The following is a 27,653-nucleotide window of genomic DNA, read 5'->3' as shown; positions in this document are numbered from 1 at the left end:
GCAATGTTATGATACTCTTGGGAGATTCTAACATGCATGGATTGGGAAAATCAGGTTGGTAATGGATCTCAAGAAAGTGAGTTTGTTGAATGCCTATGACTTTTTAGACCAGTTTGTTGTTTAGCCTACTAGGAGATCAGCTAAACTGGAATGAGTGTTATGTAATGAACCAGAGGTGATTAGGGAGCTTAAAGTAAAAGAACACTGAGGAACCAGTGATCACAATATGATTGAGTTTGGTTGAAATTTGATAGGGAGAAAGCAAAGTCTGATGTAGCAGTATTTCAGTGGAGTAAGGGAAATTACAGTGGTATGAGAGAGGAGTTGGCCAAAGTAAATTGGAAGGAGCTGCTGGCAAGGATGTCAGCAGAGATGCAATGTCATGCATTTCTGGGAAAAATGAAGAAGGTGCAGGACATGTGTTCCAAAAATGGAGAAATACTCAAATGGCAAAATTGTACAACTGTGGTTGACAAAGGAAGTCAAAGCTATTGTAAAAACAAAAAAGAGGACATACAACAAAGCAAAAATTAGTGGGAAAATAGAGGATTGGGAAGATTTTTTAAAAAAACTACAAAGAGCGCATAAAAGTGCAGAAGGACTCAGATGGATTAGGAGAATGGGCAAGAGAGTGGCAAATGAAATACAATGTTGGAAAATGCATGGTCATGCACTTTGGTAGTAGAAATAAATGTGCAGGCTATTTTCAAAATGGGGAGAAAATCCAAAAATCTGAGATGTAAAGGGACTTGGGTGGCCTTGTGCAGGATACCCTAAACTGGTTAACTTGCAGGTTGAATCAGTGGTGAAAAAGGCAAGTGCAATGTTAGATTCATTTCAAAAGGTCCGGAATACAAGAGCAGGGATGTGATGCTGAGGCTTTATAAGGCACTGGTGAGACCTCATCTCGAGTACTATGAACAGTTTTGGGCTTCTCATCTTAGAAGAGATGTGCTGACATTGAAAAGGGTCCGGAGGAGGTTCACAAGGATGGTTCCAGGAATGGAAGGGTTATCATATGAGAAACACTTGATGGCTCTGCGTCTGTACTCTCTAGAATTCAGAAGGATGAGGGAAGATCTCATTGAAACCTTTTGAATGTTGAAAGGCCTAGACAGACTGGATGTTGAAATGATGTTTCCCACGATGGAGGAGTCTAGGACAAGAGAACACAGCCTCAGGATAGAGGTGTATCCATTCAAAACAGCGATGAGGAGAAATTTCTCTAGCCAGAGGGTGGTGAAGTTGTGGAATTTTCTGCCATGTGCAGCTGTGAAGGCCATTTCATTGTGTGTATTCAAGGCAGAAATTATAGAACATAGAAATTTACAGCACATCACAGGCCCTTCGGCCCACAATGTTGTGTCGACCATGTAACCTACTCTAGAAACTGCCTAGAATTTCCCTAGGGCATAGCCCTCTATTTTCCTAAGCTCCATGTATCTATCTAAGAGGCTCCTAAAAGACCCAATTGTATCTGCTTCCACCACCACTGCTGGCAGTACATTCCATGTACCCACCACTCTCTGTGTGGAAAAACTTACCCCTGATATCCCCTAGGCACCTACTTCCAAGCAACTTAAAACTCCTTGTGCTAGCCATTTCAGCCCTGGGAAAAAGCCTCTGGCTATCTCGTAATCAATCCTCATCATCATCCTATACACCTCTATCAGGTCACCTCTCATCCTCCGTCGCTCCAAGGAGAAAAGGCCGAGTTCACTCAGCCTATTCTCACAAGGTACACTCTCCAATCCAGGCAATGTCCTTGTATAGGTTCTTCATTGGACATAGATTGATAGATTCTTGATTGGACGTGGCATCAAAGGTTACAGGGAGAAGGTCAGGAAATGGGGTTGAGGAAGAGAAAAAAACCAGTCATAATTGAATGGTGGAACAGACTTGACAGGCCAAATGGCCTAATTCTGCTACTATGTCTTATATGAAAAACCCAAAGTGCATCAATACAGATAATTACAATTAATACAACACAGAGAATACAAAAAGAAACAGCAGCAACAAACTCAAAGTCTTCAGAATACTCTGCCGGCGACCTGAGATCGTGACGCCGAGAGTGGAAAATGAACCTATTCTCAGCTCTATTATTCCACGCTGATTAATAGTCATGAAGTGGATTAAAGCAAATGGAAAATGAACTGGTTTTCTTCTCTCTGCCAGCTAAGATCCCTCTCCTGAGCCTGTCCAGTCTGCCTCTCCCTCTTTTCGCTACCATCAGGTGGAAGATGCTGGAGTCGTGGGTCCCACACCACCAGGTTCGGGAGCAGTTACTGCTCCGACCGGCTTCACTCACCTCAGTGCTGAGCTGACTCTGCAGATGCAGACCCCCTTTCTGGGACCCTGTACAGTAACTCATGTTTCATGTATTATTTGTTTACTTTTTAATTATTTGTATAATTTGACCTCTTTTGCACATTCAATGTTTGTGTTTTTGTAGTGTGGGGGTTTTCACGGGTTCTATTGTGTTCTTTAGCTGCCTGCAAGAAGACGAATCTCTCAGTTTTATATGGTATACATACTTTGATAATAAATTTGAACTTTTGATATTTTCACCAAGTGGTTGTGAAACTTTGGAAAACTTTCAGAGGAACAAGACTGCATCTCTTGAGTAAGCAAAAACAAAAAATAGATATGTACAACAAGCTGGAGGAACTCGGCAGGTCGGGCAGCATCCATGGAAACGAGCAGTCAACGTTTCCACGGATACTGCCCAACCTGCTGAGTTCCTCCAGCTTCTTGTAAGTGTTGCTTTGACCCCAGCATCTGCAGTGTACTTTGTGTTAACAAAAAAATAGAGCTGGATTGCAAAGAAAACTCTGCCATGGATTATCAAAGAAAACCATGCCATGATTGTCCAGCACATGATCAGAGCCAACCATACACTGGCAATTTAAATGCTTGTCCAGGTTCACCTTATGATGAACTGGATGGCTCCAGTGTGTGCGGATTCACTGCAAGCTGCTCCTACAGATCAACTCAATGTCTCTATTATAGTCAAGCTGCTCCCTTATATCAAAATTCTATCTTTCTAAAAATTACTAGTAGGTTAATCAACACTAGTTAGGCTGCATCTACTTCTGATTGCCCCATTATCGGAAGGATGTCGAGGCTGTGGAAAGGGTGCAGGGGAAGTTTACCAGGATGTGCTTAGATTAGAGGGAATGTGCTAGTTAATTCAGAAACAAAGAAGGGTAACTTTGAAGGTATGAGACGTGAATTAGCTAAGACTGGCAAATAATACTTAAAGGGTCGACGGTGGATATGCAATGGCAAGCATTTAAAGATTGCATGGATGAACTACAACAATTGTTCATCCCAGTTTGGCAAAAGAATAAACCAGGGAAGGTAGTGCACCCGTGGCTGACAAGGGAAATTAGGGATAGTATCAAGTCCAAAGAAGAAACATATAAATTAGCAAAAAAAAAAAGCACACCTGAGGACTGGGAGAAATTCAGAGACCAGCAGAGGAAGACAAAGGGCTTAATTAGGAAAGGGAAAAATGATTATGAGAGAAAGCTGGCAGGGAACATAAAAACTGACTGTAAAAGCTTTTATAGATACGTGAAAAGAAAAAGATTGGTCAAGACAAATATAGGTCCTTTACAGTCAGAAACAGGTGAATTGATCATAGGGAACAAAGACATGGCAGACCAATTGAATAACTACTTTAGTTCTGTCTTCACTAAGGAAGACATAAATAATCTTCTGGAAATAGTAAGGGACTGAGGGTCTAGTGAGATGGAGGAACTGAGGGAAATACATGTTAGTAGGGAAGTGGTGTTAGGTAAATTGAAGGGATTAAAGGCAGATAAATCCCCAGGGCCAGATGGTCTGCATCCCACAGTGCTTAAGGAAGTAGCCCAAGAAATAGTGGATGCATTAGTGATAATTTTTCAAAACTCCTTAGATTCTGGATTAGTTCCTGAGGATTGGAGGGTGGCTAATGTAACCCCACATTTTAAAAAAGGGAGAGAGAAACCAGGGAATTATAGACCGGTTAGTCTGACATTGGTGGTGGGGAAAATGCTAGAGTCAGTTATCAAAGATGTGATAACAGCACATTTGGAAAGAGGTGAAATCATCGGACAAAGTCAGCATGGATTTGTGAAAGGAAAATCATGTCTGACGAATCTTATAGAATTTTTTGAAGATGTAACTAGTAGAGTGGATAGGGGAGAGCCAGTGGATGTGGTATATTTAGATTTTCAAAAGGCTTTTGACAAGGTCCCACACAGGAGATTAGTGTGCAAACTTAAAGCACACGGTATTGGGGGTATGGTATTGATGTGGATAGAGAATTGGTTGGCAGACAGGAAGCAAAGAGTGGGAGTAAACGGGACCTTTTCAGAATGGCAGGCAGTGACTAGTGGGGTACCGCAAGGCTCAGTGCTGGGACCCCAGTTGTTTACAATATATATATTAATGATTTAGATGAGGGAATTAAATGCAGCATCTCCAAGTTTGCGGATGACATAAAGCTGGGCGGCGGTGTTAGCTGTGAGGAGGATGCTAAGAGGATGCAGTGTGACTTGGATAGGTTAGGTGAGTGGGCAAATTCATGGCAGATGCAATTTAATGTGGATAAATGTGAGGTTATCCACTTTGGTTGCAAGAACAGGAAAACAGATTATTATCTGAATGGTGGCCGATTAGGAAAAGGGGAGATGCAGCAAGACCTGAGTGTCATTGTACACCAGTCATTGAAGGTGGGCATGCAGGTACAGCAGGCGGTGAAAAAGGCAAATGGTATGTTGGCATTCATAGCAAAAGGATTTGAGTACAGGAGCAGGGAGGTTCTACTGCAGTTGTACAAGGCCTTGGTGAGACCGCACCTAGAATATTGTGTGCAGTTTTGGTTCCCTAATCTGAGAAAAAACATTCTTGCCATAGAGGGAGTACAGAGAAGATTCACCAGATTGATTCCTGGGATGGCAGGACTTTCATATGAAGAAAAACTGGATCGACTAGGCTTATACTCACTGGAACTTAGAAGATTGAGGGGGGATCTTATTGAAACATATAAAATTCTAAAGGGATTGGACAGGCTAGATGCAGGAAGATTGTTTCCGATGTTGAGGAAGTCCAGAACGAGGGGTCACAGTTTAAGGATAAAGGGGAAGCCTTTTAGGAACGAGATGAGGAAAAACTTCTTCACACAGAGAGTGGTGAATCTGTGGAATTCTCTGCCACAGGAAACAGTTGAGGCCGGTTCATTGGCTATATTTAAGAGGAAATTAGATATGGCCCTTGTGGCTACAGGGATCAGGGGGTATGGAGAGAAAGCAGGTACAGGGTTCTGAGTTGGATGATCAGCCATGATCATACTGAATGGCGGTGCAGGCTCGAAGAGCCAAATGGCCTACTCCTGCACCTATTTTCTATGTTTCTATGCTATCATGTGAGGTTGGACACACACGGGTTCTTTTCTCTGGAGTGTCGAAGGCTGTGGGGAGATCTGATAGAGGTTTACAAGATCATGAGAGCCGTAGACAGACAGTATCTTTTTCCTGGGGTTGAAATGTCTAATACCAGAGGACATGCTTTTAAAGTGAGAGGGGGTAATTTCAAAGCAGATGTGAGGGGCAAGTTTGTCTGTTTGTTTGTTTTTACACAGAGAGTAATGTGCTGCCTGGGGTGGTGGTAGAGGTAGATACATTAAGAGAATTTTAGATCGGCACATGACTGTGAGAAAAATGGAGGGATATGGACATTGTGTAGGCAGAAGAGATGAGTTTGGTTAGTCATTTGATTACTAATTTAACTGGTTGTGGGCTGCAGGGCCTGTTCCTGTGCTGTACTCTTCTATGTGCTCTGTTCTTCTAAATTTACTTACAGGTCCGACAAACGTTTGACCTCCAAGAGTGACTGATCGACCAACCCAACTCTCAGCCCTGGTATAATAAGATAGACCCTTGACTTTACAACCTGCCTCGTGATGACCTTGCACCTTATTGTCAGCCTGCACTGCCCTTTCCCTGTTACACTTCATTCTGCATTGTTACTGTTTTACCTTGTACTGCCTCAGCGCACTGTGTAATGAACTGATCTGTATGAATAGTACGCAAGGCGAGCTTTTCACTGTATCTCAGTACATGTCAATAAACCAATTCCAATTTCAATTCTTCCAGTACTCCTGATCTTGCTTTGCATTTGATGTAATCGTTTCACTTCATAATGGGTAAATACTTCTGGAAAAGGATTTATACACTTATAGCAACAGGAAAATGGCCTGATTACCAGGTTGTGTAGCAGTTGAATTGAATTGAATTGAATGATCTTTATTGTCATTGTACATAGGTACAATGAAACTCTGTTTAGCTTCCTCTCAGGCAATCAAACAAAGCCTAAAAACAAGACAGTAATTAAAAAAAAACAGTATTAAATAGATAAGTAGCAGAAAATAAGTGGCAGCAGCACCAGAATATCACAGTAATGCACAAAGTGCTGTTAGTGCAAGTATTTGAGTCCTTGTGTGTGCTCACAGTTTCAGTCACTGTTCTGTGGGAGTGGTGTGATGGAGGCCACAGCTCTGGGGTAGAAGCTGTTCCTCGGTCTATTTGTTCTGGCTTTTAGTGTCCTGAACCTTCTGCTGGACGGCAGCGGGTCAAACAGGGAGTGGCCGGGGTGTGTGGTGTCTCTGGTTAAGCTGATTGCTTTCCTCCTGAGTCTGGAATTCCTCCTGGAATAGCTGCGATGCCATTACAGCTCAGGGCATCAGAGCTTGGAGTTCAATCCTCGCATCCTCTGTGTGGAGTCTGCATGTCTTCCCTGCAGAATGTGTGGGTTTCTCCAGGAGCTGCAGTTACCTCCCACAGATCAAAGATGTACCACGATTGTAAATTATCCTGTGATTAGGCTAAGGTTAAAGAGGTGGGTTACTGGGCACCACAGCTCATTGGGGCTGAAGGACCTGTTCTTCACTGTATTTCTAAATAAATAAATAAATCTACCCTACAACTTACGGTCTTATGATAATAAATCAGCCTTGATAGAATGGGGAGCAGACTCGATGGGCTGAATGGTCTAATTCTGCTCCTATGTCAAATGGTCTTACGGTCTTACGAATAAATGGGTCATAAAGAGGAGAAGCAGTATGTTATTTTATAAAGTAAGGGTGGCCAGAGGTCATCTGAAACTCAACACCAGCACTCGATCCTTTCATTGCTATAAATAGCACCGACCCTCAGATTCATCTCATGCCAGTCTAGTCACCACATTATTCCAACCACTACAGTTTCTTCATTGTCCTACATAAAAACAAAGTACATCACTGCTAAAACAAGAGGGTTCTGAATTTTATTCCATTTACTAAGAAGCAAATGTATACTTTCCAGCACCATGGTGGTTTTCAAGATTCAACATTGTTTCATGCCATTTCCAGTATACAAGTGTATGAAATAATTGTTACTTCAGGTTCAATGCCACACAAAAAAAGCACAGTTAAGATAGAGAACACAATAATAAAAATCACAATAAAAATAAATGCTCACAGTCTGGAGGAAGTGGGGTATGTTGTGGTTGTGGGTATGTGCGCTAGTGGGTCACCCTGACTGTAACTGGAGTGTATAAGAACCACCTCCCCTGTCTGTGCGTGACTGAGTGGGTTTTCACTGAGCAAAGGCGTTGTCTGTTTTTGGGCTTTTTGCAATAAAACCAGCTGTTGAGATAAACGAGCTTCTCTTTTCTGTCATTACGGACCAAATGCTCGCCACATTGGGGCCAGGAGTGGGATTTGGAATTGACGGCCAGACTGAAGAGCTATGGTGTTGGATGAAATGCCTTACGACCTCGGGAATAAGTCAAGGAGACGAGCAGTATGCCTCCCCAGCATCCCCAGGCCAGGATCCCGAAGATGAGACGCCAACCTCAATGGAGAGCCTGAGAATCGAGCATCGTGCCTCGCCAGGGAACCCTGATGGGCAGGTGTACCCAGGCACCCAACCCAAGGGACATTGGGAAGTGCATCACCTACCTCCCTCATGGTCCCTGTGCCACAGCCATGAGAGGATGTGTGACATGGCAGGCACCATTGATGCCACCAGAGCAAGAGGAAGACCGATTGGCCTCGGTAATTCATGCAACAATGCTCAGCCTGAAGCTCCCCAGATACAGTAGTGCCGGCTGCCTGGAGCATTACCTGCAGCGTCAACCTTGCCACGTGGCACAGCGCAGGGTGAGTCCCACTGAGACCCTGCCGCTGGAGAGGGATGACCTGCGGGTCCTCCTCCACCTCACGCTGGACGGGCAGCGTAACCACAGGGCCCTCGCAGTGGTGCTGACATCACCATCATCGCTGGCCGAGACAGAAAGGGCAGAAGCAATTTTAGCTCCCCCCCCCCCCCCCCCCGCAAAGTGTTCCAGTGTCACCCTGCTCACAGCAAGCCTGGGCTTGTGTCACTGAGGCAGAGGAGGAAACTGAGGAAGAGGCGCCCGTGAGACAGGTCCGACCGACTCCACTACATGCCACGGAGCGATGTCTGTTACTGGTGTGGTGAGGCAGTCCACGTGGCCCGGAACTGCCCCGAAGCAGCACCACGATACAGCCCAGCACAGCCATTCGGAAATGCCGAGCGGGGAGCAATGCTGAGACCTCCAGCATGATCCGCTTGCTGTTGCCTCTTCAGCGGGCCGTGAGGGTGAAGAGCAAGGCTTACACGCGGACTGCGTGGTGGAGAGCATCAGATGCCGTGCATTGGTGGACACAAGGTCAACAATCACCACAGTCCATCACGTGTCCTCCTGAATACGGACCACCATCCCTGCCTGGGTGGACAACGACGGTGCAGCGATGAAAGGGAAGAGGAGGCTGCGCATCGCAGTGGAGCACGACGTGTGGCCAGCCAGCTTCTGGCAGTTCAGCATCACTGGCCTGGACCTGGAGCTGCTGTCCCACTGGGGGGGGGGGGGGCGCCGTGTGGATGTGTCGGGGGCAACACTCTATCTTGGCACTGAAGCCTTGGCTCTCTGGCAGGGAACGGACCCAGCGGGTCAGTAACAACCTCCACCGGTCTCACAGTGACCTGCCGCAGTGCAGGACACGGAACCAGGGGCGGGCGATGCCAGCGGCGAGGTAGGCATTTCCACCATTGACCAGCAGCTGGGCAGTGAGCGGTGATCCCGTGCTGGTCCAGGTGAGGAGATGGCTGAGCGTGGGACAGTGGCCAGGGTGCAGGGAGGTCTCATCTCCGGATCCGGAGACCAAAGCCCTATACTTTCAGTGGGAACGCTGGAGGTGCGCAACCTGTTGCTGTTCCAGCGGTGGCAGATTTCCGACAGTGACGGACGTGGCTCCCAAGAGGCTCTACGCCATGGTGCTGCCGTCAGTGCACGGGTTGGTGGGGGCTGGCCATTTTGGGGTTGCAAAGACATTGGGCAAGCTGGGTGAATGCTCCTATTGACCTGGGTTCAGGCAGCACGTGGAAATGCTTGTATGTCCCAGTCTATGGCGCCAATGCATCAGTACCTGGCTCCTCGGTACAGATCGTTAAGAGCACCAATTTCTTGGTGTTCACCTGACAGAGAATCTCACCTGGTCCCTCAACACCAGCTCCATAGCCAAGAAAGCCCAGCAGCGTCTCTACTTCCTGCGAAGGCTGAGGAAAGTCCATCTCCCACCCCCCATCCTCATCACATTCTACAGGGGTTGTATTGAGAGCATCCTGAACAGCTGCATCACTGCCTGGTTCGGAAATTGCACCATCTCAGATCACAAGGCCCTGCAGCGGATAGTGAGGTCAGCTGAGAAGATCATCGGGGTCTCTCTTCCCGCCATCACAGACATTTACACCACACGCTGCATCCGCAAAACTAACAGTATTGTGAAGGACCCCACGCACGCCTCACACAAACTCTTCTCCCTCCTACCATCTGGCAAAAGGTACCAAAGCATTCGGGCTCTCATGACCAGACTGTGTAACAGTTTCTTCCTCCAAGCTATCAGATTCCTCAATACTCAGAGTCTAGTCTGACATCTGCATCATTTATTATTATTTTGTAATTTGTCCTCTACTGTGCCTATTGTCTTGTTTATTAATTACTGCACTGCCCTGCACTGTTTTGTGCACTTTATGCAGCCCTGTGCAGGTCTGTAGTCTAGTGCAGTTTTTGTGTTGTTTTACGTAGTCTAGTGTAGCCTTGTGCTGTCTCACATAGTCTAGTGTAGTTTTGTGTTGTTTTATGTAGCACCAGGGTCCTGGAGGAATGTTGTTTCGTTTTTACTGTGTACTGTACCAGCAGTTTATGGTCAAAATGACAACAAAAGCGACTTGAACTTGAACTTGAAGTTGGTGGGGGTCCCAGTGGAGTATGCAGAGATGGACATCCTGGGCCCCTTCCCCTGTACTGACACCAGGAGCCGCGATGTTCTCCTGGCCAGAGGCATACGCGGTCCCAGACCAGAGCACCACCACTGCTGAGAGACGCGTGTGGAGTTCTTCTGCCATTTCAGTGGCCCCGAGGAGCTCCACAGTGACCAGAGGTGCGTGTATGGCGGGGAATGACCACCCCCTTCATCCGCAACGTGAGGCCGGTAGAACGTTTTAACCACACCCTGGCTGCGCAGCTTGCCACCTTCATCGACTGGTTCTGTGGGCAGCTGTTCAGGAGAGTGCCAGGTGTACGCTGGCTGTGCTCGTGTTCGGGCGGAGCTGGCACGCCGGTGGGTCTGCTGTTTGACCCCATTCCTGGTGAGGCGGGGTTGGTGAAACTGCAGCACCTCAGGGGGCGCCTGCGTGCTGGTCACGATGCAGCTCGGCAGAACCAAAGCATAGCCAGCGGCTGCCAAAACGGTCCTACGGTGCCCGCAGCCAAGGACAGGATTTTCCTGGGGTGGGGGGCAAGTATGGGTTTACTATCCCTCCCAGAAGAAGAGACTATTCCCCAAGTCGTGAGCCACTGAAAGGGGCCGGGAGGGGTGCTCAACCACACCTCTGATGTGGTATACAGGGTGCAGCTGTGCCAGGATCGGCTGGCTCAGTGTCAGCCCTTGGCTCAGTGAAGCTGACAGAAGGAAGGAAGTGACATGCCAGGTGACCTGCCTCTTACCTCATCAAACAGAGCCTCCCCTGGGATGGGACTCCAGGCACCAACCCCCACCAGCGACCCTAGTAGCAGCATCTATCACCGCCAGGAATCTCGGACCTTGTAGTGGGCTCTGGTGTCGCCCGGTTCAGCAGTTGACCCCTCGGGGGAGCAGTGTGGCACTCGGCGGGGGGGGGGTTTCAAGGTTGATAGCTAGACCCGGCATTCCTGGCTGACAGCAGTATTTATTGTTCTTGTTCAGGGGATTATGGTGGAACGTTCAAGTTAATCTGTTGTTACATTTTAGCTTGAGTTATACAGTTGTTCATATGTGTGTCTGTGGGTCACCCTGACTGTCACCAGGGTGTGTGATCATCACTTCCCCTGTCTGAATGTGACTGAGTCGATTTTCAACCAGTGATAGCACTCCGTCTGTCATTCAGCTTGTTGCAATAAAACCAGTGGTTGAGATAAACAAGATCTTCTCGTCTGTCATCATGGACCGAATACTTGCCACTATGCTTAAAATAGCTTCTATACATTGGTTGATTGTATGTCCATAAATTGACGCTAGGCACAGGAGTGTCTGTACATAAGGTGACTGACAGGTTGCGAATAAAGCGCAAACCAAACCCCTGCACTACTCCCACTTTATATACAACCAATATCCTTTAGAAGCTGAGATATCCTTTATCATAGATGGTAAAATAAAACTGAGGAAACAGCTTGCTAGTTTGATCAGTCTAATCATGAATGTGGTGCTTATGAGCCAAAAGGAAGTCTCTCTTGCCTTGGAAACAGTGTGCAGAATGTCATGTGTTAGCATAATGAGAAAGACTTGTAAAAGACCCAAAATGGGGGCCAGTGTTGAAAATAAAGAATTGAATTATGACATGCAATTCAGAAAACTGGTCATTAAAGTGTCCTGAATTATATGGTAGCTGTGAAGCTGTGTGCTCATTGCTGCCATCAAGGACATTTTGAAAATGTGATGCCTCATGAAGAACTCCCATCACCCAGGACGTGCCTTCTTCTCATTGCTACCAGCAGGAGCTGGAAGACGCACATGCAACATTTTAGGTATATGTACATACATATGTAGATACAAAAATACATCTGGGTTGGACAGAGATATGTCTCTACCAAAGGAGGCGTAAGGCATTCCTTCCCTCCACAAGCCTGCAGGTCACCTTGGGCAAGTTGTAGCAGCCCCCCCCCCCCCCCGATCAGGGTCAAGAGAAGCCGTGGGAGCAGGTGGTGGATGGCCGTATGAGCAGCTGGTGCATATCACAAGTCCTGGTTATGTGACCACTGATGCCAGCAGACAATCTCTGAACAGTATTGATAAAATGGCTTGAGTCACTTGTCTTGTAAAGATACTGCCCAGGGGAAGACATGACAAATCACTTCTGTAGAAAAATTAGCCAGGAGCATTCATGGTCAAAGACCATGATCACCCCTCATACGACGTGGCACATAATGAATGAACGAGTACAAAAAGAAAGCATTGTGGTCTCTTGTGGTCATACTGCATTCAAAACAAAAATTGGATGCATTAAGGGACTAATTTATTGAAGCAAAGTGCTTTAAGACATCAATATTTTGGGAATGAAAACAACTGTATTAACAGCCAGAAATTCCACATTCAAGCAAAACAAGTTCTCCAACCTCCAGTGGCAACCACTGAAGTCATGGATTGTACAGCGTGTTTTGATATCAACATATCAAAACACATTGACCTTACTTAACCGTGAGCATATGATTCATTACATCACAGAAATAGGATTTCTCAGCACTGAATATCCTTCTGTTGTCCATGTTTATTTTTAGTTGTAAAATGCTTAGCAATCAGTCGTGGACCTTTGCCAAATAGTGAAGTGAAAGATGATGCCTGTAATTTCATCACTGGCCAGCAAAAGAAAACAAAACTACTTTTATTGTTGTGGTTCAGCTTTTTGTTTGGGAGTATTCTGGAGTTCTGTGAATTAATTCAAACCACAGCTAGTCTTCAGTTCTTATTATAAATGGCAAGCTGTAAATTGCAGTAACAGCCTGGCCCACAGACAGATTGTAAATGCATCAACCAAGTGATAATACAATGTGTTGTTTGAATTACTCTGCATCATCTCTGGTTTTCAGGAACTTCAACCATTGTAACATAGTGAACATTATGCACGGTCAGGGAAGTTCTCAATTAGTTTGTCGCAGACAAGGTATTTGAACATTCAGAGGTGTCTCCCACTGTAGACATGAAATCCAACGCAAATTATTGAGGTAAGTGATGTAATTGTAACTATTGAAACTGTATTGAATCACCTCCTGAACCATTGATCTTAAGGGTATAGAACGTGATGTACTTTTGGTTTGTGAGACTCTACATAAGATCACCTGCTTGTCGTCCAATACTGCAACCAGAAGACGGAGTAAAATCATTGTGGAAACCCAACCCATTACTGAAAACTTGGCCATGGACAGTCCCAGGTCTGGCTGCAAAAGGAGGAGGGTCGGGTGTGGGGCTAGCGAGCCCATCCTGTAATAACCCAGAGATACAGAGGTGCCAAGTGAACCTCCAATGGCCTCATCCCTGGGAGAGCAAGGATCTTCGAAGATGGGCTACACCTGGGGACTACTTGAAAGACTGGCCAAGGACAGAGGTCTTTGTCAAGCTGCAGTCAGAAACCTCTGACCCAGTAGGGTGATGGGCTTAAGAAGAAGAAAAAGAGCTCATCAACAAAGCAATAAAGTCGGAAGGTATACAAACACAAGGGATTCCGCAGATGCCGGAAATCTAGAATAACACATACAAAATGCTAGAGGAACTCAGCGTGAGGCAGCGTCAATAGGAATGAATAAGCAGTTGACATTTTGGGCCAAGACCCTTCTTCAGGTCCTGGATTTATAATAGATAAGTGTTAGAAGAACAGATAAAAAGGCTAATTGCATAAAGACAATATGGTATTAGTAGTTGGTGATACTAACTTTTCCAATATTAATGGGGATTGCCTTAGTGTAAGGAACTCAGATGGGTTGCAATTCATTGATTATATTCAAGAGTTTTCAAAGCATAAACACATGAGAAAGTCTGCAGATTTGGAAATCCAGAACAACACATACAAAATGCTGGAGGAACTCAGCAGGTCAGGCAGCGTCTATGGAGAGGAACAAACAGTCAACGTTTTGGACTGAGACCCTTCCTCAGGTCCTGTACTTATGAAATTTTGTTATGTTGTAATGCCATTGACTCTTTGGTGGGTTATTTGTCTTCAATTTATGGAACTATTTTCATTATAACTAACAGTGTCCACTGTGCATGCAGCAATGTAAGAAATGCTTGGGTTTTTCAATTTCCAAAATATTGTTCAATTATCTTTTTCCAGGAATGCAGCCCTGTGGTAAACCAAGGGACAGTTCAGAATCAGATTTGATTTCACTGGCATACATTGTCAAATTTGTTGTTTTGCCTCAGCAGGTCATTGCAATACATAATAAAAACTACACACAGACACACAGACACACACACACACACACACACACACACACACACACACACACACACACACACACACACACACACACACACACACACACACACACACACACACACACACACACACAGGTCGTGTGTGTTTATAATATGTTCTAAAGAGCAAAAGGCAGCTCTGCTCTACCTGGCTTTAATCTCTTCTAATTGCTGGATCAGGTCTTGTAGCTCCCTTTGTTTCACCTCATTCTCCTTCACTTCCATCTGGTGCTTTTTAATGGCACGGCATCTTTTAATCTCATTATCCTTGATAAACTTATCAAACCTCAGGGCTCTTTCCTTATTCTGTGGACAAAATGTAAAGAACACAAAACCATCCGTATTATTTGTTTTGTTAAAATGGGAAGAAGAACAAAAATACACAAGAGGTGCAGGTTCAACACAAGGCTAAAACAAGAGATTCTGTACGTACATGAAATCCAAATCAGGCAGTATCTATGCAAATGGATAAACAGTTGACATTTTGGCATGAGGTCTGATGAAGGGATTCAGCTCAAATGGTTATTCCTCTCCACAGATGCTGGCTTATTATATAAGCCATGCTTATTTACTGTTCACTCTGACAATGAAACTAGAAAACATGTCAAATAATTAAAATACCATCAACCTAAGACAGGGGTTCCTAGCCTGAGGTTAACAGACCCCTTACTTAATGGTATTGGCCAATGGCAAAACAAGTTTGGAAACTCCTATTGTTAAGTTAGAGCGCTTCAGTTTCAAACCAAACTTACTGGGTGAAGCGGTTTCGGCATACTTGACAAATCTAAGGTTTAAAGTTCAAAGTTCGAAGAAAATTGATTATGAAAGTACATATCTCTCACCATAAACACCCCCAAGATTCATTTTGTTATGGGCATAATCAATAAATCCATAAATGTGCGTAGCATTTGGAATAAAATGGACAAACTTGGTGCAATTAGAGATTGGCCGGTATGACATTGTGGGCATCACTGAGTCGTGGCTGAAAGAAAGCCATAATCGGGAGATAAACATCACAGGATATACTTTGCATCGAAAGGACAGGCAGGAAGGCATTGGCAGTGGTGTGGCCCTGTTGGTAAGAGATGGAATTATAACCATATAACAATTACAGCACGGAAACAGGCCATCTCGGCCCTTCTAGTCCATGCTGAATGTTTACTCTCATCTAGTCCCACCTACCTGCACTCAGCCCATAACCCTCCATTCCTTTCCTGTCCATATACCTATCCAATTTTTTTTAAAATGACAAAATCGTACCTGCCTCTACCACTTCTACCGGAAGTTCGTTCCACACAGCTACACTCTCTGAGCAAAGAAGTTCCCCCTCGTGTCACCCCTAAACTTTTGCCCCTAAACTCTCAACTCATGTCCTCTTGTTTGAATCTCCCCCACTCTCAATGGAAAAAGCCTATCCACGTCAACTCTATCCCTTTCATAATTTTAAATACCTCTATCAAATCCCCCCTCAACCTTCTACACTCCAAAGAATAAAGACCTAACTTGTTCAACCTTTCCCTGTAACTTAGGTGCTAAAACCCAGGTAACATTCTAGTAAATCTTCTCTGTACTCTCTCTAATTTGTTGACATCTTTCCTATAATTCGGTGACCAGAACTGTACACAATACTCCAAATTTGGCCTTACCAATGCCTTGTACAATTTTAACATTACATCCCAACTCCTATACTCAATGCTCTGATTTATAAAGGCCAGCATACCAAAAGCTTTCTTCACCACCCTATCCACATGAGATTCCACCTTCAGGGAACTATGCACCATTATTCCTAGATCACTCTGCTCTACTGCATTCCTCAATGCCCTACCATTTATGATGTATGTCCTATTTTGATTATTCCTACTAAAATGCAGCACCTCACACTTACCAGCATCAAACTCCATCTGTCATCTTTCATCCCACTCTTCTAACTGGCCTAACTCTCTCTGCAAGCTTTGAAAACCTACTTCATTATCCACAATGCCACCTATCTTAGTATCATCTGCATACTTACTAATCCAATTTACCACCCCATCATCCAGATCATTAATGTATATGACAAACAACATTGGACCCAGTACAGATCCCTGAGGCACACCACTAGTCACCGGCCTCCAACCTGACAAACAGTTATCCACCACTACTCTCTGGAGTAAGAGATGACATAGGGTCAGAGAGTGTCGAATCATTGTGGGTGAATTCAGAGAGGGTTAAAAAACCATTATGGGAATCATATATAGACCTACAAATAGTAGCCAAGATGTGTGGCTGAGATTGGAAAGGGAGCTGGAAAAGGCTTGTAATGAGGGTAATGACACAATTGAAATGGGGAACTTCAATAAATGGTAAATGGTAGGGCATTGAGGAATGCAGTGGAACAGAGAGATCTAGGAATAACAGTGCATAGTTCCCTGAAGGTGGAGTCTCATGTAGATAGGGTGGTGAAGAAGGCTTTTGGAACGCTGGCCTTTATAAATCAGAGCATTGAGTACAGAAGTTGGGATGTAATGTTAAAATTGTACAAGGCATTGGTAAGGCCAAATTTGGAATATTGTGTACAGTTCTGGTCACCGAATTATAGGAAAGATATCAATAAATTAGAGAGAGTGCAGAGACGATTTACTAGGATGTTACCAGGGTTTCAGCACTTAAGTTACAGAGAAAGGTTGAACAAGTTAGGTCTCTATTCATTGGAGCGTAGAAGGTTGAGGGGGGATTTGATCGAGGTATTTAAAATGTTGAGAGGGATAGATAGAGTTGACGTGAATAGGCTGTTTCCATTGAGAGTAGGGGAGATTCAAACGAGAGGACATGATTTGAGAGTTAGGGGGCAAAAGTTTAAGGGAAACACGAGGGGGTATTTCTTTACTCAGAGAGTGATAGCTGTGTGGAATGAGCTTCCTGTAGAAGTAGTAGAGGCCAGATCAGTTGTGTCATTTAAGGTAAAATTGGATAGGTATATGGATAGGAAAGGAGTGGAGGGTTATGGGCTGAGTGCGGGTAGGTGGGACTAGGTGAGATTAAGAGTTCGGCACGGACTAGGAGGGCCGGAATGGCCTGTTTCCGTGCTGTGATTGTTATATGGTTATATGGTTAATATGCAAGGGGATTGGGAAAATAAGGTTAGTGTCAGATCGCAAGAGAGGGAATTTGTTCAATGCCTACAAAATGGCTTTTTAAGAACAGCTTGTACTTGAGCGTACTTAAGGAAACCATCTTAGATTGGGTGTTGTGTAATAACCCAGATCTTCTTAGGGAGCTTAATGTAAAGGAACCCTGAGGAGGCAGTGAGGATTGAATTCTTACTACAGTTTAAGAGGGAGAAGCACAAATCACATGTATCAGTATCACAATGGAATAAAGGGAATTACAGAGGCATGGGAGAGGAGTTTGCTCAGGTGGACTGGAGGAGGATACTGGTGGGAATGAAGGAGGAGCAGAGATGGCTGAAGTTTCTGGGAATAGTTCAGAAGGCAAGTTCCATAGAGGAAGAAGTTCTCAAATGACAGGAGTAGGTAACTGTGGTTGACAAGGGAAGTTAAGGATTGCAAAAAAGCCAAGGAAAGGGCATACAAGGTAGCAAAAGTGAGTGGGAAGTTAAATGACTGGGAAGCTTTTAAAATTCAACAAAAGGCAACCAAAAAGATAAAATATGAGGGTAGACTTTCAGTTGTATAAAGAATAAAAGGGAGTTAAGAGTTGATATTGGACAATTGGAAAATGATGCTGGTGAGGGAGTTATGGGGGACAAAGTAATGGCGGATGAACTTAATGGGTATTTTGCATCTGTCTTCACTGTGGAAGCAGTGTGCCAAAGGTCTGTGTGTGTCAGGTAGCAGGAGTGAGTGCCAATGTTATTACCAAGTATAAAGTGCTAGGCAAACTGAAAAGCCTTAAGGTGGATACTGGTAAGTCTCCTGCACCAATTGGACCACATCGCAGAGTCCTGAGAGAGGTTGCTGAAGAGGTAACTGATGTATTGGTCATAATCTTTCAAAAATTGCTTGATTCTGGCATGGTCCTGGAGGACTGAAAGATTGGAAATTTCACTCAAATCTTTTAGAAGGGAGGAAAGCAAAAGAAATTAGCCTAACCTCAGTGGTTGGGAAAGTGTTGGAGTCTATTATTAAGGATGAGGTTTCACTGTACTTGGAGATTAATGGTAAATAAGTCAAAGTCAACATGGTTTCTGTAAAGGAAAATCTTGCCTGACAAATCTGTTAGAGTTCTTTGAGGAAGTAATAAGCAGGGTGGACAAAGGAGAGGCAGTGGATATCATTTACTTGGATTTTCAGAAGACATTTGATAAGGTGCCACACATGAGGCTGCTTAACAAGACAAAATCCTATAGTGTTACAGGAAAGATACTGGCATGGACAGTAGAGTGGCTGACAGGCAGGAGGCAGCGAGTGTGAATAAAGGGGGGCTTTTCTGGTTGGCTGCTGGTGACTAGTGATGTTCCTCAGGGGTCAGTATTGGGACCACTACGCATTGATTGTGAATGATTTAGATCATGGAATTGATGCTTTGTGCAAAGTTTGTAGATGATATTAACATAGGTGGAGTGGTAGATAGTGCTGAGGAAGCAACGCAATTGTAGCAAGACAGACAAATTGGAAGAATGGGCAAAAAAGTGGCCGATGGAATATAGTATTGGGAAATGTACGATAATGCATTTTTGCTAAAAGGAACAATAATGCGAACTATTTTCTAAATGGGGAGAAGGTTCAAACATCAGAAGTGCAGAGGGGCTCAGGAGTCCTTGTGCAAGACTCCCAGAAGGTTAATTTACAGGTTGAATCTGTGGTAAAGAAGGCAAATGCAATGTTGACATTTATTTCAAGGGGAATAGAATATAAAAGCAAGGAGATAATGCTGAGCCTTTATAAGACACTAGTCAGGCTGCACTTGGAGTATTATCAACAGTTTTGGGACCCAAATCTCATAAAGGATGTGTTGTCATTGGAGAGAGTCCAGAGAAGTTTGCGAGAATGATTCCGGGAATGAAATGTTTAACATATGAGGAGCATTTGGCAGCTTTGGACCTGTACTCACTGGAATTTAGAAGAATGGATGGTGTGGATTCCTATCGATGGATGATGCTTTCCTGAGACAATGCTTCATGTAGATGTGCTCAATGGTGGGGAGGGCTTTCATCATTCCATTTTTTTCCTTACCGCCTGCTCTTTTCTTTCAAATTCTGCCCTCCGCTGGCTAACAGCTTCCATACGTTGGTGGAACTCATCCCGTTTAGCTGCGAGTTCAGCATTAACTTCATCAACTTCCACCTCTTTCTTCAGCACTAAAGTGCTCTGATGCGTTCGACAGTCATTGGCAAGGATCTCTCCAGCAGGCTGGAACAGTCACAACACTGAGCAGTTAGGACATGGCCACGGCCGAGCGGGCTGAAGAGAGCCGAACTATGCACATCTATACTCCTGTCCTTCCACAGCAGAGAGCATCATGACAAGCTGCATCACTGCATGGGACGGACACTGCACTGTGGCAGACAGGAACACTCTATAACATGTCATCAAAACTGCTGATGCATCCTACCTGCCATCAAGGAGAAATATACTGAAGGGTGTTAGAAAAGGGCCAGTACCATCATGAAGGATCCCACCCACCCGGCTCATGGACTGTTTGTCCCACTCCCATCAGGGAGGAGGCTGCATAGCATCCACACCAGGACCACCAGGCTCAAAAACAGTTACTTTCCCCAAGCTGTAAGTCGAATCAGCACCTTCACCAACCACCACTACTTTATCATTTCCTGTCAGAGTCACCTTTTGTACAGACCCTCCTGTGCCTAGTGTCACTTTGTGGACACACAATCGATGTATATAAGCTGTTATTCATATTTAATGCCTGCCTGCTGAGTATTTCTTTTAAATTTCAATCTTCTGTGCCTCTCATGACATATCCCCAATTCTCTCCATTCCCCTCCCCCCAGCTGTATCACATTTTATGTCTGCATATTCCCAGTTGCTATTTAAGTTCATTGACCTGAAACGTTATTCCTGCTTCTCTTCACAGATGCTGCCTGGCCTGCTAAGTATTATTTCATTGTTCTAATGCTAAGTATTGTTCTATTTGGTTTCATTACTTTGTGGCTCCCTGACCTGCTACATGTTACCTCCATTTACCAGTTTTTATTTCAGATTTCTTGTATCTGGAGTATTTTGCTATGTCTATATGTCATCACTGGAGCTGTGTGAATCCCAGAGACTAAATCTATGGTGAATATTAATAGTGAAAGTCACTGTATCATTGATGTTAACTGCACACCTGTCCCAGAGAGTAATAGTAAGGGTAAGTGCTACTTCCTTACGGTTGTCATAGCCAGGGGGGTGTGGGGTTGTAGTGGGGATAAGCTCACGTTATCTATTAAACACTCCCTGTGACAAGCTTCACAAACAGCCTCTGACAGCCAAATCCACCTCCTGCCTTCCCGTGTGGTTTAGCTACTAAGCCTGGCAGAACCCTTTCTACTTACAGGAGAGGCAGCTTAAAACCAGTCACTTCGGACAGGTGGGGCTTGTCAGCCGTGGTTAGCAGCTCATCTAGGAGAAGGAAAGTTCTGATCATAAACCCCTGCTTCTGTACCCACTCATGGGGAAGGATTCCAGACTAAATGCCAATAAATAATCCAGAGCTGGAGTCCCTAACCCAGTCCTACTACGTTCAGTTCACCACTGACCGGCAACTCCTGTGAAGCTGCTGGTGCCGAACTGTATCGGTCTCGCCTGTTCCTGTGGATTCATCCGCCAAGTGGAGCCCACTGCTTACTCTGTATGTCATACTGTAACTGGCTTTCACATCAGGTAGATAAGCTGGGAAACTACATCCATGATCGACCCCAACCAACAGAGGTCCTCAAAGTGCTACCACATCTGAATAAACTGTACAGAATAAAGTGAAAGGAAATTTTTTTAAAAAACTTACCTCTTTGATTATTGGAATATAATTAACATTTTCATTTTCATCTCTGAAAGAAAGAAATTGAGTAAAGACATTAAAGGATAGGTGATGGTATTAACACTCATTACCTGTGGAAAGCTTAGAGTTAGTTGCCTGTCATACAATTCACCAGTTTCCTGTCTATTAATTAATTAATTTAGAGATACAATGCAGAATAGGCCCTACTAGCTCAACAAGCCACTCTGCCCAGTAACCCAATGATTTAATTCTGGCCTAAACACAGGACAATTTACACTGACCAAATTAACCTACTAACCGGTACATCTTTGGACTGTGGGAGGAAACTCGAGCACCCGGAGGAAACCCACAAAGCCATGGTGAGAATGTACAAACTCCTTCCAGACTGCACCAGAATTGAACTCCAAGCTCCGGAACGCCCCAAGCCGTAATAGCCATGCGCTAACCGCTACACTACCGTGGCGATTAAAGAGGATTTGATTTGTATATCAACTGGGATCATCAGGTTATATCATGTTGGTGATGAAACACATCATCCTGCCTGAGAAGCAGCTTAGGCTCCAATTGCTTACCAGAGCAATAGCTCCATAGCAGATGCCATCTCATTGGCTCCTTACTGAACCCTGGAACATTTGGACAGCAAAGATGCACACATCAGGATGCTCTTTATCGATTACAGCTCAGTATTCAATATTATCATCCCCACAAAACTAATCAATAAGCTTCAAGACTTTGGCCTCAATACCTCCTTGTGCAATTGGATCCTCAATTTCCTCACTTGCAGACTGCAGTCAGTTCAGACTGACAACAACACCTCCATGATCTCCATCAGCATGGGTGCACCACAAAGCTGTGTACTTAGCCCCCAGCTCTACTTGTTTTACACTTGTGACTGTGTGGCTAAGCACAACTCCAAAGCCATATTTGAGACACCACTGTCACAGACTGAATCAAAGGTGGTGACAAATCAGCACATGGACGGAAAATCCGGCTGAGTGGCGTCATAACAACCACCTCTCACACAATGTCAGCAAGAGCAAAGAGCTGATTATAAACCAGGGGAAGGAAACCAGAGGTCCATCAGCCAGTCCACATTGAAGGATCAGAGGTGGGGACGGTCAGCAGCTTTAAATTCCTTGGAGTTGTCATTTCAGATGACCTGCCCGGACCCAGAGGGCAAGTGTAATTTTGAAGAAAGCATGACAGCACGCCTACTTCCTTAGGAGTTTGCAGAGATTCGGCATGTCATCTAAAACTTTGACAAACTTCTATCGATGTGTAGTAGAGAGTATTCTGACCGGCTGCACTACAGCCAGGCACAGGAAACACCAATGCTCTTGAATGGAAAATCCTGCAAAAAGTAGTGGATACAGCCCAGCCCCTTATGAGAAAATCCCTCCCCACCGTTGAGCATAGCTACATGAAATGTGACTCGCCATGATCATTCTTAATTAGTTCAATTTGAATAAATATACACTTTTAATTTGAATAGTTATTTGTTTAGCAATATAGCACAGAATAGGCCATTCCTGCCCTTCCAGCAGTGCTGCCCAGCAACCTCCAACAACCCTGATTTAACCCTGCCCTCATCACAGGGCAATTTGCAATGACCAATTAACCTGCCCATTACCTCCTTGGATTGTGGGAAGAAAATGGAGCACTGGGAGAAAACCCACACCTTCCACAGGAAGGATTTCAAACTCCTTACGGAGAATGCCAGGATTGAACTCTGATGACCTGAGCTGGAATAGTGTCCTGCTAACTTCTATGCTACCAAATATTACCCAGAAGAGAAGAACACTTTTGTTTCTACATTAAGAAATACCCACTGAGATTTGTTCCGAACTTTTATAGTGGCACTTGATGTATCTATCAGATTATGAAAAGCTAGTCCTCAAAGATTCACTTTTGCTGGTATGTAAATCTGTCAGTCATCAGTTAGGATATTATTTTCAAATAAATTATTTATTTTTTATTTAGAGATACAGCATGGAACATACCCTTCTGGCCCTTCGACTTGCACTGCCAGCAATCCCCCAATTAACCCTAGCCCAAAGACAGGACGTTTTACCATCACCAATTAACCTACTAACCGGTGGGTTTAATTTATAACTAAAGTCCAAGGAATGTTGCTGGGTCTGGAGGGCATGAGTTATAAGGCAAGATTGAGTAGGTTAGAACTGTATTCTTTGGAATATACAAGGCTAAGAGAAGATTTGATAGAGGTATACAAAATTATGAGGATATAGATAGGGTAAAGGCAAGCAGGCTTTTTTCCCCTGAGGTTGTGTGACACTACAACCAGAGGTCATGGGTCAAGGGTGAAAGGAAAAAAGTTTAAGGGGAACATGAGGAAACTTCTTCATTCCAAGGGTTATGAGAGTGTGGAATGAGCTGCCAGCACGTGGTGCATGCGAGCTCGATTTCAACGTTTAAGAGAGGTCTGGCTAAGTACATAGATAGCTGAGGTATGGTCCTGGTGTAGGTCATTGGGAGTAGGCAGTTTAAATGGTCTTGGAATGGACTAGATAGGCTGAAGGACTTGTTTCTGTGCTCTACTTCTTTCTGACTCTATGACTGTGGAGGAAACCAGAGCACCCAGATTATGTTCATGCATTCCACAGGGAGGACGTACAGACTCCCTAGAGGATGCTAGGACTGAACTATGAACTCTGAACTCAGTTCAGTTCTATACAGGCCTCCAAACAGCAGCCGGGATGTGGATTACAAATTACAACAAGAGATAGAAAAGACGTGTCAGAAGGGTCACGTCATGATAATCGCTGGGGATATTAACGTGAAAGTGGATTGGGAAAACCAGGCCAGTACTGGACCTCAAGAGAGAGAATTTGTAGAATGTCTAAAGGATGGCTTTTCAGAACAGCTTGTTGTTCCCACCAGGGGAACAACTGTGCTAGACTGGCTGTTGTGCAATGATCCGGAGGTGATTATAGAGTTTAAGATTAAAGAACCCTTAGGGACCAGTGATCACAATATGATTGAGTTCACTTTGAAATTTGAGAAGGAGAAACTAAATTCCAATGTGTCAGTACTTCAGTGGAATAAAGGAAATTACAGTGGCATGAGAGGGGAACTGGCCAAAGTTGACTGGAAAGTGACACTAGCAGGAAGGACAGCAGAGTAGCAATGGTTGGGGTTTCTGTGAAAAATGTGGGAAGTGAAAGACAGATATATTCCAAATATGAAGAAATTTTCAAATGGAAGGAGGAAACTACTGTGGCTGACAAGTGAGGTCAGAGCCAAAGTGAAAGCAAAAGAGAGGGCATATAAGGAAGCCAAAGCTAGTGGTAAGATAGAGGATTAGGAAGCTTTTAAAAACCTGCAGAAGTAACTTAAAAAGATCATTAGGAAAGAAAAAATGAATTATGAAAGGAAGCTGATGACTAATATCAAAGGAGATACTAAAAGATTTTTTTAAGTATATAAAGGGTAAAAGAGAGTTGAGGGTAGATATAGGACCAATAGAAATTGACACTGGAGATACTTATTGTAATGAGAGATTCAGAGATAGCAGAGGAACTGAATGTGTATTTTGCATCAGTCTTCACTGTGGAAGACATCTGCCGTATACCGGACATTCAAGAGTGTCAGGGAAGTGAAGTTTGTGCAGTGAAAATTAGGACTGAGAAGGTGCTCAGGAAGCTTAATGGTTTGAGGGTGGATAAATCTCCTGGACCTGATGGAATCCACCCTCGGGTTCTGAAGGAAGTAGCTGGAGAGATTGCGGAGGCATTAACAATGATCTTTCAAGAATCGATAGATTCTGGCATTGTACCTGGTGACTGGAAAATTGCAAATGTTACTCTGCTATTTAAGAACGGTGGGAAGCAGCATAAAGGAAACTATAGACCAGTTAGCCTGACATCAGTGGTTGGGAAGTTGTTAGAATTGATTGTTAGGGATGAGATTCCAGAATAACTGGAGGCACATGACAAGATAGGCCAAAGCCAGCATGGTTTCCTGAAAGGAATATCTTGTCTGACTAACTTATTGCAATTTTTTTTGAGGAAATTACATGCAGGGTGGTCAAAGGAGATGTAGTAGACGTGGTGTACTTGGATTTTCAGAAGGTCTTTGACAAGGTGTCACACATGAGGTTGCCTGGCAAGGTAAGATCCCATGGGATTACAGGGAAGTTACTAGTAAGGGTGGAGCATTGGCAATGTATGTCAATGATTTAAACTAAGGGATTAATGGATTTGTGTCTAAATTTGCCAATGATACAAAGATAGGTGGAGGAGCAGGTAGTGTTGAAGAAACAGAGAGCCTGCAGAGAGACTTATGGGCAAAAAGGTGGCCAATGAAATACAATGTTGGAAAGTGTATGGCCATGCACTTGGGTGAAAGAAATAAATGGCCAGTCTAATATTTAGATGGGGAGAGATTTCAAAATGCAGAGATGTAAAGGGTACCCTAAAGGTTAATCTCCAGGTTGAGTCAGTGGTGAAGAAGGCGAATGCAATGTTGGCATTCATTTCTAGAGGTATAGAATATAAGAGCAGGGATGTGATGTTGAGGCTCTATAAAGCACTTGTGAGACCACAATTGGAGTATTGTGTGCAGTTTTTGGCTCCTTATATTAGAAAGGATACACTGACATTGGAGAGGGTTCAGAGAAGATTCACGAGAATGATTCCAGTAATGAAAGGGTTACCATATGAGGAACATCTGACAGCTCTTGAGCTGTATTCCCTGGAGTTCAGGAGAATGTGGGGCGATCTCATAGAAACTTTCCAAATGTTAAAAGGCCTGAACAGATTAGATATGGCAAAGATATTTCCCATGGTAGGGGAGTCTAGGACTTCAGGATTGAAGGACATCCATTTAGAAAAGAGATGCAGAGAAATTACTTTGGTCAGAGGGTGGTAAATCTGTGGAATTTGTTGCCACAAGCAGCTGTGGAGGCCAAGTCGTTGGGTGCATTTAAGGCAGAGATAGATAGGTTCTTGATTAGCCAGGGCATCAAAGGGTATGGGGAGAAGGCAGGGTAGTGGGGATGACTGGAGGAATTGGATCAGCCCATGATTGAATGGTGGAGCAGACTCGATGGACTGAATGGCCTACTTCTGCTCCTATACCTTATGGTCTTATGCTCTCCCACCATAGTAAACATCCTCTCCGCATCCACTCTATCAAAGCTTTCACTATTTGATAGATTTCAATAGGTCGTGCACAAATCCCTCTCTCACCTGGATGGGGTCAGTGGTGCTGTGAGGATTACATTCCTGGACTTCTCTAGTGCCTTTAACACCATCCAGCCCAAGATCATAAGGCACAAACTAACGGAGATGGGAGTAGACTCTCACATGGTCGATTGGATAGTGGACTACTTGACAGATAGACCTCAGTATGTGTGGTTGGGAGACTGTAGGTCTGACACGGTGGTCAGCAGCACAGGAGCGCCGCAGGGGACCGTGCTCTCTCCGGTCCTGTTCACCCTGTACACATCAGACTTCCAATATAACTCGGAGTCCTGCCATGTGCAGAAGTTCGCTGATGACAAGGCCATAGTGGGGTGTGTCAGGAATGGACAGGAGGAAGAGTATAGGAAACTGATACAGGACTTTGTGATATGGTGCAACGCAAACTACCTGCGTCTCAATATCACCAAGACCAAGGAGATGGTGGTGGACTTTAGGAGATCTAGGCCTCATATGGAGCCAGTGATCATTAATGGAGAATGTGTGGAGCAGGTTAAGACCTACAAGTATCTGGGAGTACAGTTAGACGAGAAGCTAGACTGGACTGCCAACACAGATGCCTTGTTCAGGAAGGCACAGAGTCGACTGTACTTCCTTAGAAGGTTGGCGTCATTCAATGTTTGTAGTGAGATGCTGAAGATGTTCTATAGGTCAGTTGTGGAGAGCGCCCTCTTCTTTGTGGTGGCGTGTTGGGGAGGCAGCATTAAGAACAGGGACGCCTCACGTCTTAATAAGCTGGTAAGGAAGGCGGGCTCTGTCGTGGGCAAAGTACTGGAGAGTATAACATCGGTAGCAGAGTGAAGGGCGCTGAGTAGGCTACGGTCAATTATGGAAAACCCTGAACATCCTCTACATAGCACCATCCAGAGACAGAGAAGCAGTTTCAGTGACAGGTTGCTATCGGTGCAATGCTCCTCAGACAGGATGAAGAGATCAATACT

The 27,653-nt window shown here is 44.4% G+C and overlaps 1 protein-coding gene across 4 annotated transcripts in view; it reads right to left on the bottom strand.

The window, feature by feature from the left end:
- Positions 1–27,653, bottom strand: part of ccdc197 (coiled-coil domain containing 197) — a 144,673-nt gene that overhangs the window by 87,715 nt on the left and 29,305 nt on the right. For 2 of the 4 annotated variants that reach the window (XM_073039169.1, XM_073039171.1), the window contains exons 2-4: positions 21,497–21,539; positions 19,729–19,905; positions 14,703–14,860 (exon numbers count right to left, since the gene is read on the bottom strand). In XM_073039169.1, the coding sequence (XP_072895270.1) occupies positions 14,703–14,860; positions 19,729–19,905; positions 21,497–21,539 (378 nt within the window). Of the gene's footprint in view, positions 1–14,702; positions 14,861–19,728; positions 19,906–21,496; positions 21,540–27,653 lie in introns of those variants that run through there. The other 2 variants (XM_073039173.1, XM_073039172.1) reach the window with 2 other exon arrangements.

Source organism: Hemitrygon akajei, chromosome 3 (assembly GCF_048418815.1).
Source record: "Hemitrygon akajei chromosome 3, sHemAka1.3, whole genome shotgun sequence".
NCBI lineage: Eukaryota > Metazoa > Chordata > Chondrichthyes > Myliobatiformes > Dasyatidae > Hemitrygon > Hemitrygon akajei.
Note: the sequence above shows the minus strand (reverse complement) of the source record. Positions and strands in the feature narration are given on the sequence as shown.